Here is a 19,875-nt window from a genome sequence, read left to right on the forward strand (position 1 = left end):
CTCATGGCATGGGTAACTTACACATCTGTGATGGCACCATCAATGCTGCAAGGTACATCCAGGTTTTGGAGCAACACATGCTGCCATCCAAGCAACGTCTTGTTCAGGGACGTCCCTGCTTATTTCAGCAAGACAATGACAAGCCACATTCTGCACGTGTTACAACAGTGTGGCTTCGTAGTAAGAGAGTGCAGGTACTAGACTGGCCTGCCTGCAGTCCAGACCTGTCGCCCATTGAAAATGTGTGGCACATTATGAAGCACAAAATACGACAACAGAGACCCCGGACTGTTAAACAACTGAAGCCGTACATCAAGCAAGAATGGGAAAGAATTCCACCTACAAAGCTTCAACAATTAGTGTCCTCAGTTCCCAGATGCTTACTGAGTGTTGTTAGAAGGAAAGGTGATGTAACACACTGGTAAATATACCACTGTCCCAGCTTTTTTGAAATGTGTTGCAGGCATCCATTTCAAAATGAGCAAATATTTGCACAAAAACAATAAAATTTATCAGTTTGAACATTAAATATTTTGTCTTTGTGGTGTATTCAACTGAATATAGGTTGAAGAGGATTTGCAAAACATTGTATTCTGTTTTTATTTACATTTTATACAACGTCCCAACTTCTTTGGAATTGGGGTTGTACATAAATACTTTATTAAGTTAGCGGTTTTATATGATGAAATAAACGGAACATGGAAACAAATTTTGCTGAAAATCCATATACTGGATTTTTGCTGGTTGCAAAATAAATTTCACCTCAGTATGTGCACAGTATAAATAACAGCGTCACACTTAAGAATTTCAGTGATTGTCAACACATTTTAATTGCATGAATAGAATTTTTGGGCATGCACCTGAGCACTGGATGTTGGGTCACTGACCGGTACAAGTGCTGTGGGCTTTGGGGTTCACTGTGCCTCTTCTGTGCTCTGGAAGCGGGCAGATTAGTCTGTTTAATATTAATTTGATGACATGTTTCGTCGTCTTGCAGTGTTCTCCCAAGGTTCTGTTGATGAAATCTGAACATAGGGTGCAGAGGGCTTTACCAGGCAGTTCAACCTTGCGGACGAATTCAGAGTCTTGCTTTTGTCCCGTTCACGTCCTCCTCCCGCTGCAAACATGTCCACTTAAAGCTTTTTTTAACACAACTATTTTTGTCTTTAATGTGGTCTTCGTCCTCTCTCTCTGTAATTTTGGCCATGTTACAGACGCAGCTCAACAGTGCAAACTTGCAGAAATTCAAAATGACCACGTCCGGGCACTTTCAGTGACTTTAGATATTGCAGAGATTTTGATTGGCTGAAAGTTCACTGTTGTAGAAAAAGTAACCAATGACATTGCGCATTTTAGCTTGCAGGTTCGACAATGCGGTTCCCGTGCATGCGGAAAGGTTTAACAATCACGGCCGGCCCTGTGGTATGGAGCTAAATTCAGGCCAAAAGTTTTGTAATCTGAAAATAAAAAAAAGATTGAAAAACTAAATTTTGAAACTGAAAATTCAATGTTTATTCTTGAATTTTATAATCATTAAAAAAGTATTATCAAAATAAAAATAAGTGTAAGATATATATTTTTCAGTTTAAATAAATTTTTGATTCAGCTCTAATTATTTTGATCAAATTTATTTTCATTCATATTTCTGTTTTTCACCTTCAGATCTTTTTTCCACTTTCAGATCTTATTTTTTCAGTTTCAAACTTTGTGTGGATTCGATTGAGAGGGGCGTGGAATTATGAGTGACAGGAGAGCAATCAGTCCTCACATGACGTGGTTACTTTGATAGATAATGACTTAACACTTTCTCTCCACTGTATTGTCTTGATACCTGTAGATAAAGTGATGCTAAAGATGTCTATTAAGTAATTCTAGACCACTCTTGGTCATTTTTGATGTTTAAAAACTGGAAAATATGCAAGATTGTAAAGTTTAACACCTATACCTAAAAACCGATGTGTCCCAAATCCACACAAGACCGTGAACGCAGCATCGCCGCATAAAAATGAGGCAGGTCGCTCATTTTACAGGCTGAAATGGAGTGTTACGAGCTTTCTAAGTGACACACAGAGACCTGGCTCAGCAGATCTGAAGGAAGCTTTAATATGGACACAACCAAGCAGGCCGCCCATAAATCCAAATCCAAAGCTCCAGCTACCGGCAGTCTCCCAGCGGTCTCTGAAAGAAGATCCTCTCAGCAGAAGTCCACTCTTTCTTCTGTTTTGCTCAGATTCGCACAGGGTGTTTCGTTTTTTTTTTGAGCAACACACAACGCTTCACAATAGGGCTGAAACGATTAGCTGAGTAACTCGAATAATTCGATTACAAAAAATCTTTGAGGCAAATTCTGTGCATCAAAGCTTCGTTAACATTGTAGTACAATAGTCAGGCCGTTGTGTGGTGCTGTAACATCCCCAGAAAAACAAACAGAAGAAGACTAGAGCATGCATAAGCCATGTAAGCGCTAATCAAATTAGCACAATAGCTACAGCTTTCCAATGCAACACAGAGTGAAATCAAGCCTTTCAAGGTTTGTTTACACATAACCAAGACACGTTACGAATGTCATTTTTCTGTCATTTGTGACACATTCCTGACATTCTTAATGTGACTTAACGCATCTGAATAGGTTTCTTAATAGTGCGTGTTGGTGCGTGATATTCTTGATATTCGTGGAGCATGTTTTTGCCTGTCAAAAAATCTTCCACGAATATCACAAACCACCCTCAATTCGTCTCACATCGTGAAGGTCGCAACTGAGCGTGTTGATCCGTTTTGATGAGTACTGATCCTTAACAGAACGTGACAACATTCGTAGTGGTTCCTGTGATGGTTCTTGGAGCCCAAACTGTCACGCGTTATTACGAAGTGACACAGAAACTGTCAAGTTTTGACACAACTTGTAACGCGGCGTCACATTTCACTGCGTACCGCGACAAATCAGTTTTCTGTCACGTGCGCACAATTAAACTCGGCTCCAAATGTCGTTCAACAGTTCTTGCTGAAGCTCCTCAGGATGCTCCTGCAGGTGTTCCACCTGCTGCATGTGCCTGATGCCGCATGAAGCCACACATCTGGCGCTGTCCGTCTCCTCCTCTTCCTCCTCTCTGCGCCACTCCATGGCGCAGAGCCCAACTACACATGCAGTCACAAAGTTCTTCTGAAAAACTGGAGCTATCTGAATTTGGTTGGATGAATATGGGTGTGTGTATGGAGACAATTCACCTCATTCACAACGTGACAGAATTTAACGATGCGCTGTTACGCGCAATAGCGCGCAACATGCGGAACACTATTCTTGACCGTGTGTAATGGTTCCTGATAATTCTCCAGCAACATGTGCCATTAATTGTAATGTGTGGTAACAGGTTGCAGCAGTTCCTGAGGACACCTGACGCCTCTGCCCCGAATAATCACATTCGTGATCAGCGGCCAAGAATGTGTACTTCGTAGCATTCGTGACTTGCCGTTATGTGTAAACACAGCATTAGGAGAAAAACGGTCCACACTGATCATCTGAAATAGCTTGCTGCACATTTAAAATGAAGCAGTGTGTTTGTGTATTAAAAAACACACACTTTCGTCCGCTGCCTGCTCTCCGCTCTACGTGGGGAGTGGCTATTCACGCAGTGGCCGGTGGCTGCCTCTGCCCGGTGTGAGCGGCTCGGCACTGCCCTCACACAGCTCCGGCTCCGGCCACACTAACAGTCTCTGGAAGAAGTCCATGCTTCCTTCTGTGTTTTGCTCAGACTCAAACTGAGTGTTTCACATTTTAATGTTCGCTTTTTGGGCGAAACACGCTTCACAAACACAGTAACTCAAATAAAATAATAATTTTAAAAAGCTGACTGAGGCTTGCATGTTCAACCTTCAGCTGAAATGCATCCTCTGAATCACAGAGAAAGAGGGATAAAAAATAAAAATCACGCAGGGACCCAGTTCACCAACTTAAAAACCCATAAAATGGTTAAATTTTACAAGTTGGGGAAAACAAAAAAACAGAAAGCCACATCCCATCACCATTTCAGCAAAATGTGAAGACTTTGACCCGACTTTGGCTGAGCTCCTGACACCAGGGAAGATCCAAAACTTGTAAAGATGTGAAAAAATAAATAATTACCCAGGAAAACAGAAAGGGATACACTAAATTTGACAATCTGTGTGGTGATGCAGCAACATTGTGCCATTACTTAGGGAGAGCCCTGGACTGTTGATGTTGTTTAAAAATGCAAAAGTACTTTTTATCCGATTACTCGATTAATCACCAAAATAATCAATTGAATACTCAATTACTAAAATAATCTATAGCTGCAGAAGCTGCAGGAATGTCTTGGGGTTTATCTGTGATTAATGTATGGCTTTTGCCTTGCAATATAAAGCGCCTTGGGGCAACTGTTGTGATTTGGTGCTATATAAATAAAACTGATTTGATTTGATGACAATTCAATTCTTCACAATGCGATTTGGTGTGATACGATTAGGGATGGGTATTGATAAGATTTTATTAATATCAACGCCCTTATCGATTCCACTTATCGATCCGATTCTTCATCACTTCCCTTATCAATACCGCTTGTGAATTTTCTGTGTACTTAAAGGACATATCTTATGTTTTTTAACATCCCAGTTAATAATTAGTGATTTCTGATGTATTTTATTCCTCTCGCTCTGACTGTTAGCAGGTGCATTTCCGGAAAACGTTTCAATTTTCAGTGTGTGAAGCACTTATAAGCAAAACAGAAACATCCGGATGACTGACGGAGGAAATGAACCTGCTCCGTCCAAAAACGAAGCTTCTGAGCTGCAGTTCGAACGTGATGGCTCGGATTTACAGAGATCAAACGACACGCTTCGCCCTAAAACTCTTAACTTTTTCAGAGTGTTGGATTTTGGAGCCGAAAGTGTGGACATGTGCTGTTTGTGTGGATGCTGGTTTATTGAAGCTGTGTACATGGATGCAGGACATCTGACACTGTTTTTAACAGACTGCCCAGACACGGAGATGGATTTGTTACATTGGAAAAAGTCAGAATACATTATTTCCAGGAGTTCATGAACGTTATTTTACGTGCCACAATGGAGGGAGAGGCAGAGCTGCAGCCAGCGATTTCATGCATGCACGTGTTTTTGATCGTGTAAAGTTTACATGTGGAAATTAATCCACAACACGATGGTGAGTGTAGTAAGTTTCCCTTTTGTGTTTTGTGGCTAGATTTCTTTTTCATTTTTTTACTGTGAGTGTAAATTTGGAGCTGTGTATGTGTGCTGCGAAGCTCACTGTATACGCGCACGCGTGCGTGTGTGCGCGCGCTGTGTGCAGCTGACAAGACACTAGTTTTCCCATGGCAGCAGATGTATTTTTTTTTTCAGATTTTATTGATAACAACAATCATAATGGTGTACAAAGCTGAACCTGGAGCAGAGATGATTAGTGACAGGCTGAGTTTATGACTCATGACAGTGCAGGTGCACAGAAACATTCTTGGAGCTGCAGATTTTACCGTGACTCCATCAAAATGAACAGTTATCACTTAAAAACAAGTCATCATAACACAACATCACACTTACTTCATCATAGTACAGAAACAGCATTAGTGAAGGTTACAAATGATCTTCTTATGGCCTCGGACAGTGGACTCATCTCTGTGCTTGTTCTGTTAGACCTCAGTGCTGCTTCTGATACTGTTGACCATAAAATTTTATTACAGAGATTAGAGCATGCCATAGGTATTAAAGGCACTGCGCTGCGGTGGTTTGAATCATATTTATCTAATAGATTACAATTTGTTCATGTAAATGGGGAATCTTCTTCACAGACTAAGGTCAATTATGGAGTTCCACAAGGTTCTGTGCTAGGACCAATTTTATTCACTTTATACATGCTTCCCTTAGGCAGTATTATTAGACGGCATTGCTTAAATTTTCATTGTTACGCAGATAATACCCAGCTTTATCTATCTATGAAGCCAGAGGACACACACCAATTAGCTAAACTGCAGGATTGTCTCACAGACAAAGACATGGATGACCTCTAATTTCCTGCTTTTAAACTCAGATAAAACTGAAGTTATTGTACTTGGCCCCACAAATCTTAGAAACATGGTGTCTAACCAGATCCTTACTCTGGATGGCATTACCCTGACCTCTAGTAATACTGTGAGAAATCTTGGAGTCATTTTTGATCAGGATATGTCATTCAATGCGCATATTAAACAAATATGTAGGACTGCTTTTTTGCATTTACGCAATATCTCTAAAATTAGAAAGGTCTTGTCTGAGTGATGCTGAAAAACTAATTCATGCATTTATTTCCTCTAGGCTGGACTATTCATATTCATTATTATCAGGTTGTCCTAAAAGTTCCCTGAAAAGCCTTCAGTTAATTAAAAATGCTGCAGCTAGAGTACTAACGGGGACTAGAAGGAGAGAGCATATCTCACCCATATTGGCCTCTCTTCATTGGCTTCCTGTTAATTCTAGAACAGAATTTAAAATTCTTCTTCTTACTTATAAGGTTTTGAATAATCAGGTCCCATCTTATCTTAGGGACCTCATAGTACCATATCACCCCAATAGAGCGCTTCGCTCTCAGACTGCAGGCTTACTTGTAGTTCCTAGGGTTTGTAAGAGTAGAATGGGAGGCAGAGCCTTCAGCTTTCAGGCTCCTCTCCTGTGGAACCAGCTCCCAAATCAGATCAGGGAGACAGACACCCTCTCTACTTTTAAGATTAGGCTTAAAACTTTCCTTTTTGCTAAAGCTTATAGTTAGGGCTGGATCAGGTGACCCTGAACCATCCCTTAGTTATGCTGTTATAGACTTAGACTGCAGGAGGGTTCCCATGATGCACTGAGTGTTTCTTTCTCTTTTTGCTCTGTATGCGCCACTCTGCATTTAATCATTAGTGATTGATCTCTGCTCCCCTCCACAGCATGTCTTTTTCCTGGTTCTCTCCCTCAGCCCCAACCAGTCCTAGCAGAAGACTGCCCCTCCCTGAGCCTGGTTCTGCTGGAGGTTTCTTCCTGTTAAAAGGGAGTTTTTCCTTCCCACTGTCGCCAAGTGCTTGCTCACAGGGGGTCGTTTTGACCGTTGGGGTTTTTACGTAATTGTAGGGCCTTGCCTTACAATATGAAGCGCCTTGGGGCAACTGTTTGTTGTGATTTGGCGCTATATAAATAAAATTGATTGATTGATTGATTGATTGACTTACGTCACCTTTGGAATTAATCTGTGCCTCCGTTCTTAACGTTATCAGTTACATTCCACTGAAGCACACGCTGGAACACTTCTAGTTGCAACGTCACTTGTCGGAAACACCTGAGTACTCGAGTATTTTGTTTTTGTACGTCTCCGTAGCTGTTTGTTGCGAATGCTGTATACTTTGAAACAAAGTAATCCCTGTGGATTATCGGATGGTCACTAACAGCCTAAATCTAAATTGTTCTGATTTTGGTGCGACATGTCCTTTAAAGTAGGCTTTACAAGTTTTCTATGTCAGCAAGATTTTATTGAGTCTTAAAGTAAATAAATATAAAATTGGTCACTGGATTCTTGATCTTTGGACAGAAATAGAACAAAATCTGTAATTTCCTTTCAGATATTAATAACACAAATGTCACTCCACAGACTCTGAGCAGAGCTCTTGCAGCTGGCTGCGCTGCAATGTCTGGATGCAATTCATAAGAACCAGAGGATGTCTCTTTGTGGGGGGGGGGAGACAAAAAACAGTTTTGATCAGTTGTAGTTTACGGTTTGTATTATAATGTATGGAAAGAGGTGTCATTTGATTTCAAACAGCGATTTGCTCTGAAGTTATTAATTCTCACAGAAATCTGCGTGGCATTTTGGACCTGTGCACTTAGTCCCACAAAACAGAAAATATTATTATTATTTCCATTAACTGGTGGAGAACTTCAGTTTAAGCACTGGCTGGTGCTCATGCCAGAGAACCATTGCGTAAAACTCCAGTGTGGAAAGGAGGACAATTCTCGTTTCTTGCCCGCAACAAGAGTCCCAGTTCATGACTTTAATCCACACAAAGGTGACTCGCCACTGACGTCTTTAAATGGCTTTGAGAGCGAAAGAAATGAAGAAATTGAGGACTTGCCACTTCTGAAAACCAGTAAAATTACAGTAAAATTAAAATGAGTAGTCAAATCAAATCAATTTTATTTATATAGCGCCAAATCACAACAAACAGTTGCCCCAAGGCGCTTTATCCAGAGTAAGGATCTGGTTAGACACCATGTTTCTAAGATTTGTGGGGCCAAGTACAATAACTTCAGTTTTATATGAGTTTAAAAGCAGGAAATCAGAGGTCATCCATGTCTTTATGTCTGTAAGACAATCCTGCAGTTTAGCTAATTGGTGTGTGTCCTCTGGCTTCATGGATAGATAAAGCTGGGTATCATCTGCGTAACAATGAAAATTTAAGCAATGCCGTCTAATAATACTGCCTAAATAAAGTGAATAAAATTGGTCCTAGCACAGAACCTTGTGGAACTCCATAATTAACCTTAGTCTGTGAAGAAGATTCCCCATTTACATGAACAAATTGTAATCTATTAGATAAATATGATTCAAACCACCGCAGCGCAGTGCCTTTAATACCTATGGCATGCTCTAATCTCTGTAATAACATTTTTATGGTCAACAGTATCAAAAGCAGCACTGAGGTCTAACAGAACAAGCACAGAGATGAGTCCACTGTCTGAGGCCATAAGAAGATCATTTGTAACCTTCACTAATGCTGTTTCTGTACTATGATGAATTCTAAACCCTGACTGAAACTCTTCAAATAGACCATTCCTCTGCAGATGATCAGTTAGCTGTTTTACAACTACCCTTTCAAGAATTTTTGAGAGAAAAGGAAGGTTGGAGATTGGCCTATAATTAGCTAAGATAGCTGGGTCAAGTGATGGCTTTTTAAGTAATGGTTTAATTACCGCCACCTTAAAAGCCTGTGGTACATAGCCAACTAATAAAGATAGATTGATCATATTTAAGATCGAAGCATTAATTAATGGTAGGGCTTCCTTGAGCAGCCTGGTAGGAATGGGGTCTAATAGACATGTTGATGGTTTGGAGGAAGTAACTAATGAAAATAACTCAGAACAATCGGCGAGAACGAGTCTAACCAAATACCGGCATCACTGAAAGCAGCCAAAGAGAACGATATGTCTTTGGGATGGTTATGAGTAATTTTTTCTCTAATAGTTAAAATTTTATTAGCAAAGAAAGTCATGAAGTCATTACTAGTTAAAGTTAATGGAATACTCGGCTCAATAGAGCTCTGACTCTGTCAGCCTGGCTACAGTGCTGACTAAGAAACCTGGGGTTCTTATTTTCTTCAATTAGTGATTAGTAGTAAGATGTCCTAGCTTTACGGAGGGCTTTTTATATAGAGCAACAGACTCTTTTTCCAGGCTAAGTGAAGATCTTCTAAATTAGTGAGACGCCATTTCCTCTCCAACTTACGGGTTATCTGCTCTAAGCTGCGAGTTTGTGAGTTATACCACGGAGTCAGGCACTTCTGATTTAAGGCTCTCTTTTTCAGAGGAACTACAGCATCCAAAGTTGTCCTCAATGAGGATATAAAACTATTGACAAGATAATCTCACTCAGAGTTTAGGTAGCTACTCTGCCCTGTGCTGGTATATGGCATTGGAGAACATAAAGAAGGAATCATATCCTTAAACCTAGTTACAGCGCTTTCTGAAAGACTTCTACTGTGATGAAACTTATTCCCCACTGCTGGGTAGTCCATCAGAGTAAATGTAAATGTTATTAAGAAATGATCAGACAGAAGGGGGTTTTCAGGGAATACTGTTAAGTCTTCAATTTCCATACCATAAGTCAGAACAAGATCTAAGGTATGATTAAAGTGGTGGGTGGACTCATTTACATTTTGAGCAAAGCCAATTGAGTCTAACAATAGATTAAATGCAGTGTTGAGGCTGTCATTCTCAGCATCTGTGTGGATGTTAAAATCGCCCACTATAATTATCTTATCTGAGCTAAGCACTAAGTCAGACAAAAGGTCCGAAAATTCACAGAGAAACTCACAGTAACGACCAGGTGGACAATAGATAACAACAAATAAAACTGGTTTTTGGGACTTCCAATTTGGATGGACAAGACTAAGAGTCAAGCTTTCAAATGAATTAAAGCTCTGTCTGGGTTTTTGATTAATTAATAAGCTGGAGCGGAAGATTGCTGCTAATCCTCCGCCTCTGCCCGTGCTACGAGCATTCTGGCAGTTAGTGTGACTCGGGGGTGTTGACTCATTTAAACTAACATATTCATCCTGCTGTAACCAGGTTTCTGTAAGGCAGAATAAATCAATATGTTGATCAATTATTATATCATTTACCAACAGGGACTTAGAAGAGAGAGACCTAATGTTTAATAGACCACATTTAACTGTTTTAGTCTGTGGTGCAGTTGAAGGTGCTATATTATTTTTTCTTTTTGAATTTTTATGCTTAAATAGATTTTTGCTGGTTATTGGTAGTCTGGGAGCAGGCACCGTCTCTACGGGGATGGGGTAATGAGGGGATGGCAGGGGGAGAGAAGCTGCAGAGAGGTGTGTAAGACTACAACTCTGCTTCCTGGTCCCAACCCTGGATAGTCATGGTTTGGAGGATTTAAGAAAATTGGCCAGATTTCTAGAAATGAGAGCTGCTCCATCCAAAGTGGGATGGATGCCGTCTCTCCTAACAAGACCAGGTTTTCCCCAGAAGCTTTGCCAATTATCTATGAAGCCCACCTCATTTTTTGGACACCATTCAAACAGCCAGCAATTCAGGGAGAACATGCGGCTAAACATGTCACTCCCGGTCCGATTGGGGAGGGGCCCAGAGAAAACTACAGAGTCCGACATTGTTTGCGGGAAATGTGGGGGCTATTGTTTGTACAGCTCTGTTAGGCCACTTACTTTGAACTCCATTATGTTGAAGAAAACTACAATAATTATTTTGCCGTATCCATGTATGCAACTGTGAATAAATGCTGAGAGCAGACAGTTTAAGAAGTTGTTGCCACATAAGTTACACTATAAATCGTCGATACCGCAGGTTCATCCCTGCTGCTGTCAGACTGTACAACAACTCTGTGAAATAACCACATGCAATATGTCCACAAATCACGTGCAATATTAATCTGTCTACAAATCATGTACAATAACAACTTGTTTACAAATTCCAGCACTAGTGTCACCTTATCACATCTAAACATTTCACATATTGTAAATAAGATGCTCCTATTTTGTAATTCCAATCATGTTTATATACGCATATATACTTACATATGTATATATATTTTATTTCTACCTCATTTTCTTATTTTACTGTATTGTTACAAGTATTATTATTATTGCTTATCTTTGCACACGCTGTCTGATGCACATTTTCTTCTACTTGCACTCATCTTGTGTGTTTGTTAAGAGCTGACGTAACATGAATTTCTCCACTGTGAGATCAATAAAGTCTTATCTTATAATTCAATCGAATGAAAAAGTGTGTCCAAACTTTTGATTGGTAGTGTATATTCTGAAATCTCAGGACTAAAGTTTTTTTTTTCTTTTTTAAATCTGTTCAAGCCCAAACCATTTTTCAACCTTTGATCAAAAAAGGGAAAAATAATTCATTCATTCATCCATTTTCTGCCACTTACCCAGGTCATGGTGGCAAAAGATTAAGCAGCTCCTCCCACACTTCCCTATCCTCGGCCAAGTCCTGCAACTCTTCCCAGCGGACCCAGAGCCATTCCCAAAACAGCTGGGAAAATAATCCCTCCCGTGTCTCTTGGGTCTTCCTTGGGGGCCTCCTCTCAGTTGGACGTGCCTAGAAGACCTCCCTAGGGAAATGACTAGAGGCCATCCTCACCAGATGCCCGAACCACCTTAGCTGGCTCCTTTCGATGTGAAAGAGCAGCAGCTCCACTCTGAGTCCCTCCCAGATAGTTGAGTTTGTCACCATGTCAAGGAGTGTAAGCCCAGCCCACTTGTGTCTGCCACCTTATTCTGTTGGTCATTAACCAAAGTTCATGACCATATAGGTGAGTATAGGAGTGTAAATCGACGAGTAAATAGAGAGCCTTGCCTTCTGGCTCAGCACCTTCTTCACCACAACGGCCTGGTACGGCGTCCGTCAAAACATTAGCACCATCAGGCACCACAGCAATATTGGGGCAATAACTTTCCCATGGCCCAGAGGGGTCAATCCACCCTCTTCTGACAGAAGACCATGGTTTCAGATTCAGAGGTGCTGATTCTCATCCAAGTTACAACACACTCGGGCTCAAACCTGCCCAGCGCACACCTGAGGTCAGTGCCTCTAGGGGAAAAAAAAAAAAAAAAAAAGGGCTAACTTAAAATAGTGTGCACATTATTTCAAAAGAAACTGATGAAAAAAATTCTGTCACTGGATCCTAAACAGCAGCAAAATGCAGTGTGTTCTTTCACCTGTTTCCACACATCCCTCTGCCAAGTTTAATGAAAGTCAGGTCGTAGATTTTTTTTTTTTTTTTGAGCAATTGTGGTGAAAACACAAACGAACATTCAAGGCCAAAAACATAAACTCTGAAAAAGGTCAGGTAAAGTGAAAACTACTACTACTGTCCTACTTACAGACGGAAAATCAAAGTTCTTCTGGCCGACGAGACTGAGGACATATTCAATATGGTACTGGTTCTCTGGGCACGCCAGCTGCACCGGCGGTGTCAGTTTGCTCATAGCCGTTACTATGGTCTGCAACACAAACAAACCGAGTACATCAATGTGTGGATGACTAAAAAGGTAAAAATGGTCAAGAAAACGGGGTATCTTGCACTGTACAGTTGCTTACCTCAATAGCCTCTTTAATATTATTCTTGATATCCTGAATTTTCTGCTTCTTCTCCCTGAAAGACACACAAACACACACAGGCTCAATGGCACGTTCAGACTGCAGCAATGAAATACAAATAAATAAATCCAGTGAAGGAGATCTATTCTTTTTGTGAATTAAAACGGTGTACAGAGGAGTTCCGTGTTACCATGACTTGGTGTACTGCAGTCTGTTTTTGATTTGAGGCGAGTAAACAGACCTTTTTCAAACATGGTAGAGGAATTATGTCTGTCTGGCCTAAAAGATAGCAATTAGTACAAGACGTTTGGACTCTCTGTAACAGAAATGTCTCTAATAAAGGCAACAGACAGATGGTTAAGTCTGGCTTTCACCTTGAGCCACCCGGGACAACACATCGTGTTTACGACAGCTCGGTCACTGACAAAGTGAGAAAGACCCATTTTGCCATTTATGTGTTTTCTTCAAATACTACTGCTCCAATGGACCAAAATCAAATCAAAAAAATGCGAGCACAGTAAATCATAAATTTTAAAAATGTTCCTTCTATGACTGAATAGCGTTTGATCACCAACTTCCTAATTTTTTGCATTTTCTGAGACGTTTGATCTAATAACTGGAACTCTACATATGGTTGCTTAGCTGCAACACTTCGCTCTCTGCACGTTTGACAGTTTCTTGGTGAGCTTTTATTTTATTTAGTTGTTTTATTTGTGTTAGGATGGCCAAAGCAGATGATTACCCCACAGATTCTAGTCTGCTAGAGGTTTCTTCCTGTAATCAAAAAAATGCATGATGGAGTATTTCCTTACCACTACTGCCTATGTGCTTGCTCAGGGGGTGGGTACGGTGAGGTGCCACGGGGCAACTTGTATTATGATATGGCTCTGTAAAAATACACTGAATTCAACAAGGCTACATGACTTGTCTGGAGGTGCAGCTTGTTGGCAAAGCATGCATGAACACTACAGAAAGGGTGAACGTACTCCAGTATATGGCAAAAACAAAATGTGGGTTAAAGGAAGGGCAATATTCTGTCAGCATTCTCCTTGTCTATTCAAACAGAATGGCTTCACCACATTAATGTCATCATACAATAAGTACCTTTCTGCATAAAGAGTTGGTGTGTGCACTGTAGCTATGTTAGACCTCAAATATTCCTGACCATGTTAAGAACATTTTAAAGTCTAACAAGAGCAATTGGAGATCTGACGTCCACCAATCTGAATCTGGATCATCTCCAAAAATTCAGTGGAGTCTTCCATGGCCTAATATCTATCTGTGGTGCAAATTTTGTCAAAATCCGTGCAGTAGTTTTGACATAATCCTGCTAACAGATAGATAGATAAATAAATAAATAAATAAATCAACACTGATTATTTTATTACGTCCTTGGTGGACGTAATGAAGTTTGTCAAATAACCTTCATACTTGTTTGTCAGTAGGAGTCAAAGTAAAGATTTCATCTTCCAGTTAAGTCCAAAATTTCACTTTTAGCAGTGATCAACATCACTCATGGTGTTGAGGCTGAAAATAAGATAAAAAATATTTTGACTTCTTCACTCAGGAAACAATATTTTTTAGATGTCAGTAAACATACGATCATGAGACATAATACAACCATCACACCTGGGATCACCACAACAACTACGAGACAAAGCATATTTTGACAGCAATTTTCTAGAAAACAACTATAGTAGACAGATCTTAACAGAATGCCCAAAAGACATCCTACTTTGGACGTTTTTCCGGTGTCACAGACCGAATAGTTTCCCAAAAAATTGGTCCCCCCCGATGACGTGGTTCACAGATTAATACCTCGTTTGTGCTTTAAACGGCCTTGTTTCTGCTTCAAACTGACTTTAGAATGATTTAAGAGGTTTTACCTTTATCATCTGATGGTTGATAATCCCATTAATCCAACTGACTGCTTTGGGTGAAGAGACTCCATCTCAGATGTGCTGCTGTGGTCCAAAATGATATGTGTAGATTCAAAAGGCAGACCGTTTGGTCTGCAACACCGGCACATCCATCATCATCATCATCATAATTTGGCTCTCAATGCACCGCTGAGTTCTACACAAGAGCCCACCAGCCTCCTCTCTCAAACCCGTTTCCACTTTCACCAACATGCATCATGGTATGTTACGGCCTCTAACTGTGACAAACCGGTAATGGAAAATTAGCTGATCAGACCAGTTACCATGACAATTGCTCCGGATCGCATATCACATTTGGTACAAACCAGAAAGCCAAAAACACAATTCCAAAAACCAAGTTGGACATGAACATACTCCATAAATATCTAAATAGGATTGAAAAAAAAAAAAAAAACGACTGAAAGTTTACCAGCTAACGACCGGACCATCTGTTAAAAAGTTCTTCACGGAGGTGAAGCGAACAGGTCTCACTACGAGCAGCCAGCAGCATATATCACTAATCTTTTAATCAAAAAACTTAATGGGCTTCATAGGAACAGGAGGGTTTACCAACGTACATCAAAGTTCATGACCCCAACTATAGAAGCAATTTCTTAACTTGAAAAATTCGCTACAATGGCAGAATATCCCAGTTCATCACAGCCACCATCCTAGACCCGCTAATGTTTTCCAAGGTATGGTCAATCCCAAACCTCTGTCTGGTTCAATGAAGCAAACACTGAAGTGGAAAATCTTGCAGTTCCTTGAACAGCTGCAAGGCTGGCTCGAAAAGCGAGTTGTAATCCTGTCAAAATGTTAATCCGATGTTGCAGACCAAACGGTCCGCCCCTAAAAATTGGTCCGCCTGCCTTCACTGCGCATGTGTTATTTGGGACCACAGCAGCTCGTCTGTAAATGTGATTATTAGCCATCAGATGACAAGGTAAAACCTCTTAAATCATTTAAAAGTCAGTTTTAAGCAGAAATGAGGCCATTTTAAATAGAAACGAGGCGAAAGTCTGTGACACTTAGAAATGACCGAAGCGCAGCGAATGCATCAGCTAGCAGCTTGTGTCTTTTATGATGATATGCTGCTAAATGTATGTGGAAATGATTGTTGTACAAAAGCTTCAGATATCTGTCACTGAGATAGATGATGACTGGAGGCAGTTTGAAGCAGAAACAAGGTGATAATCTGTGAACCGCGGCTGATGACACGTACAGTGAAGGCAGGGTGGACCAATTTTTAGGGTGGACCGTTTGGCCAGCGACACCAGTGTCAAACTTTAGAGCAGAAATTAAAATGTTCACAGCCTGGTACAAAAAAATAAAATAAGTAATTAGTCCCTATACCTATTTTACTATGGGGGGGTAATATATAACGAATCAGTTTAAGCCAAATTGTTATGAATAACTAAGGTTGTGGTTACTCTGAGTGACACCTAGTCCATTAATTTGTGCCGTAACAGTGCACGCGCACCCACACACAAAAACGTTTGTTCTTTTGTGGCACAACAGCACACACACAGACGTGAACATCCATTCGTTTGTGCTGTAACAGTGCGCACACACACAAACACACACGAACGTCTGCTCGTTTGGACCATAACAATGCATGCATACACACACACCCACCCATTTATTTGCACCATAACAGCACGCGCACCCACCCACCCACCCACACGCCCGTTCTTTTGCGGCATAACGGCACACACAGAGGTTAACATCCATTCGTTTGTGCCGTAACAGCGCACACAGACACACACACGAATGTGCGTTTGTTTGCACCGTAACAGCACACACACACGCAAACATCCGTTCATTTGCACCATAAACCCCCCCCCCCACACACACACACACACACACACAGGCAAACATCCGTTCATTTGCACCATAACCCCCCCCCACACACACACACACACACACACACACACACACACACACGTCTGTTCTTTTGTGGCATAACAGCACAAAGAGGTTAACATGCATAACCCTAACCCGTAGCAGCGCACGCACACACACACACACACACACACATGAACGTCCGTTTGTATGCACCGTAACAGCGCACGCACGCACACAGACAGACATGAACGTCCATTTGTTTGCACCGTAACGGCGCACGCACACACACACACACACACACACACACACACACACACACACACACACACACACACACACACAGGTGAACATCCATTCGTTTGCACAGACACACACACACACGAGCGTGCGTTTGTTTGCGCTGTAACACCACATGCACGTCTGTTCCTGTGCGTTTTTTACAATCAAATGTATGTAGATCTGAGCGCTCTGCATGGGAACATTTACACTGACTTATTTCCTGTCACAGAGTACGCCACATTTTTGTACGTCACAAAACTTTGTGTACGTCAAGCTCTATAGCATTCCAATTGTTACAGAACCAGCTTGGAACTATGCCACGAGTTAGAGCGCACTGTTTGGTACTCACAACACATCTGGGTTTGAACGCTTCAAGCAGAAGCAAACAGTTTCAACACATCTCTCTTAGTTGCTGTACGTCATGTTTTTGTTTGTCACATTTTTGTGCATCTTGTATTGGACCAGAAATATGGCATACCATTGGAAGAGTGTTAGCTTTAAGGAAGCAGACTAGTCAAAGTATGGTACAAGAATCTTCAAAAATGCTTTTTTTTTTTTTTTTGCCCACAGAGACGTGATCTGAATGTTAATTCAGCTGTCTCTCTCACCGAGCAGGTATTAAACTCTGGAGCTTCACAGGTTAATACATCAGACAGGACCCTTTAAAACGGTATATTACATTACATATTTCAAGGTACTACCTCTTCTATCCTATGGTGGCCAGAATCTGTACACGTTCCCATGCTACGAGCCACTGTCCCAATTCAAAACACAATCAGTGTCAGGTCACAGCTTCATTTTTTCCACAGTTGGAATTTGTACAGATCAGGTAGAATTTATAGTGCCTAACCACGCCTCAGCTTGATGGGCTGTATATGCCATCACGCATGTCAAGACATTAACTTTCTTGGTTATAAAAATTGTTGGTGCTACAATTCAAATGTTAACAAAAACGGTCATTCTGTGGACAGCCACTATTGTGCACACAAGAATGACATCACTTTTGGGATCCCTGAATTCTCCGATTTATCCCACCGATCCTGAGAACTGTTGGAATTCCTCATGATGATCTTCCCACACAGAAGTGTCGTAAAAGGTACGGATGGACATTTATCCTCTTGTTGATGTAAAGCTATTACTACTGTTACTCAGAAGTGCTAAAGTTCTATTAACAAAGAAAATGTGTTGAACAAAAACACAGACTTACAGTAGAATCATTTTAAAGCCCTCACTGAGACTCCGGTGTGAGTGATCGCGTGGTGACTAATGGACTGAAACATATACACAAACACCTTTGCGCACTGTTCATTGACAAATGGTAACGAAGGCTGAAAAGCCTGTTAAGGTCACCGTGCACTAAGAAACAAAAAGAGAAGAAAGAGAACAACAGGGAGAGAGGGGAGGGAGATATGAGGAAGGAGCCGCAGAGGGTTTATTGGGTTAGGAGGGAGACTAAGATGGCTGTCTTTACATTTTCAACCTGATCCTGATAATCGGAAAAGGGGAGAAGAAAAGCGAAGGGATGGCCCTTAGAAAACTGTCCACTTTCCAGTCATAACCGTACAACCATATGACTGGAATGTTACACGCTGTGGTAGTGTTCAGTGATACGCACGTGTAACTGAACACAGAAGGACTACCAAGTGTGAGAAGGTTCTTGAACTACCAAGTCACAACTGTGTTCTCACTTAACCCCAAAGTTCCCAGTTCAGACAAACTCTTATCCTCTCTTCCCGAGCAGCTGCTGTTGAAACTGTCACAGCCACGTCTTACTTTTGTGACAATCGTTGAACATCACAGTGAAATATGTTAAGCATGCAACATAGAACCAGAATGTTGAAGAAGTACCTTCACATTCCTCATCAGTTCCTCCTTTAATAGCATCATTTTTTAGTTATCTGCCTCCCGTTCTCCATCTTAGAATGTTATATGGGTCTGACGTAGACGACAACTTTCACCTGTATTCCCCTTATCCAGGTCAACAGCAGGAACAACTCTTGACTGGAATGCATGTGTCAAAATGATTTTAATTGAGAGGAAACACACACACAAAAATTCTGAAAATATAAATGAATAAATAAATAATGCACATTTCAAATCTGTACACACCAATTCAATTAAATTCATTCATCTTCTTTGTCTTTCAGCTGTTCCCGTTAGGGGTCGCCACAGCAGATCAATCGTTTCCATCTCACCCTGTCCTCTGTATCTTCCTCTGTCACACCAACCACCTGCATGTCCTCTCTCAGCACATCCATGAACGTCCTCTTTGGCCTCCCTCTTCTCCTCCTGCCTGGTGGCTCCATCCTCAGCATCCTTCTCCCTATATACCCTGGGTCCCTCCTCTGCACATGTCCAAACCATCTCAATCTCGCCTCTCTGACTGTCTCCAAACAGTCCCACCTCAGCTGTCCCTGTGATATGTTCATTCCTAATCTTGTCCATTCTTGTCACTCCCAAAGAGAATCTCAACATCTTCAGCTCTGCCACCTCCAGCTCTGCCTCCTGTCTTTTTGTTAGTGCCACTGTCTCTAAACCATACAACATAGCTGGTCTCACTACTGTTTTGTAAACTTTCCCCTTCACTCTTGCTGATATTCTTCGGTCACAAATCACTCCTGCCACCTTTCTCCACCCACGCCACCCTGCCTGCACTCTCTTCTTCACCTCTCTACCACACTCTCCATTACTTTGAACAGTTGACCCCAAATATTTAAACTCATCTACTTTCACCACTTCTACTCCTTGTAACTGCACTATTCCACTGGGCTCCCTCTCGTTCACACACATGTACTCAGTCTTGCTTCTACTGACTTTCATTCCCCTTCTCTCCAAAGCATATCTCCACTTCTCCAGACTAGACTCAACTTGCTCTCTACTCTCACTACAGATCACAATGTCATCTGCAAACATCACAGTCCATGGGGACTCCTGTCTGATCTCATCTGTCAACCTGTCCATCACCACTGCAAACAAGAAAGGACTCAGA

At 41.2% G+C, this 19,875-nt stretch overlaps 1 protein-coding gene across 1 annotated transcript in view; it reads right to left on the reverse strand.

The window, feature by feature from the left end:
- The window catches only part of gnas (GNAS complex locus), a 157,861-nt gene that overhangs the window by 89,902 nt on the left and 48,084 nt on the right, over nt 1–19,875 (reverse strand). Inside the window, exons 3-4 of the mRNA XM_034171724.1 lie at nt 12,844–12,898; nt 12,627–12,746 (exon numbers count right to left, since the gene is read on the reverse strand). Of these exons, the coding sequence (XP_034027615.1) occupies nt 12,627–12,746; nt 12,844–12,898 (175 nt within the window). The remainder of the gene's footprint in view (nt 1–12,626; nt 12,747–12,843; nt 12,899–19,875) is intronic.

This window comes from Thalassophryne amazonica, chromosome 6 (assembly GCF_902500255.1).
Source record: "Thalassophryne amazonica chromosome 6, fThaAma1.1, whole genome shotgun sequence".
NCBI classification, from domain to species: Eukaryota; Metazoa; Chordata; class Actinopteri; order Batrachoidiformes; family Batrachoididae; genus Thalassophryne; species Thalassophryne amazonica.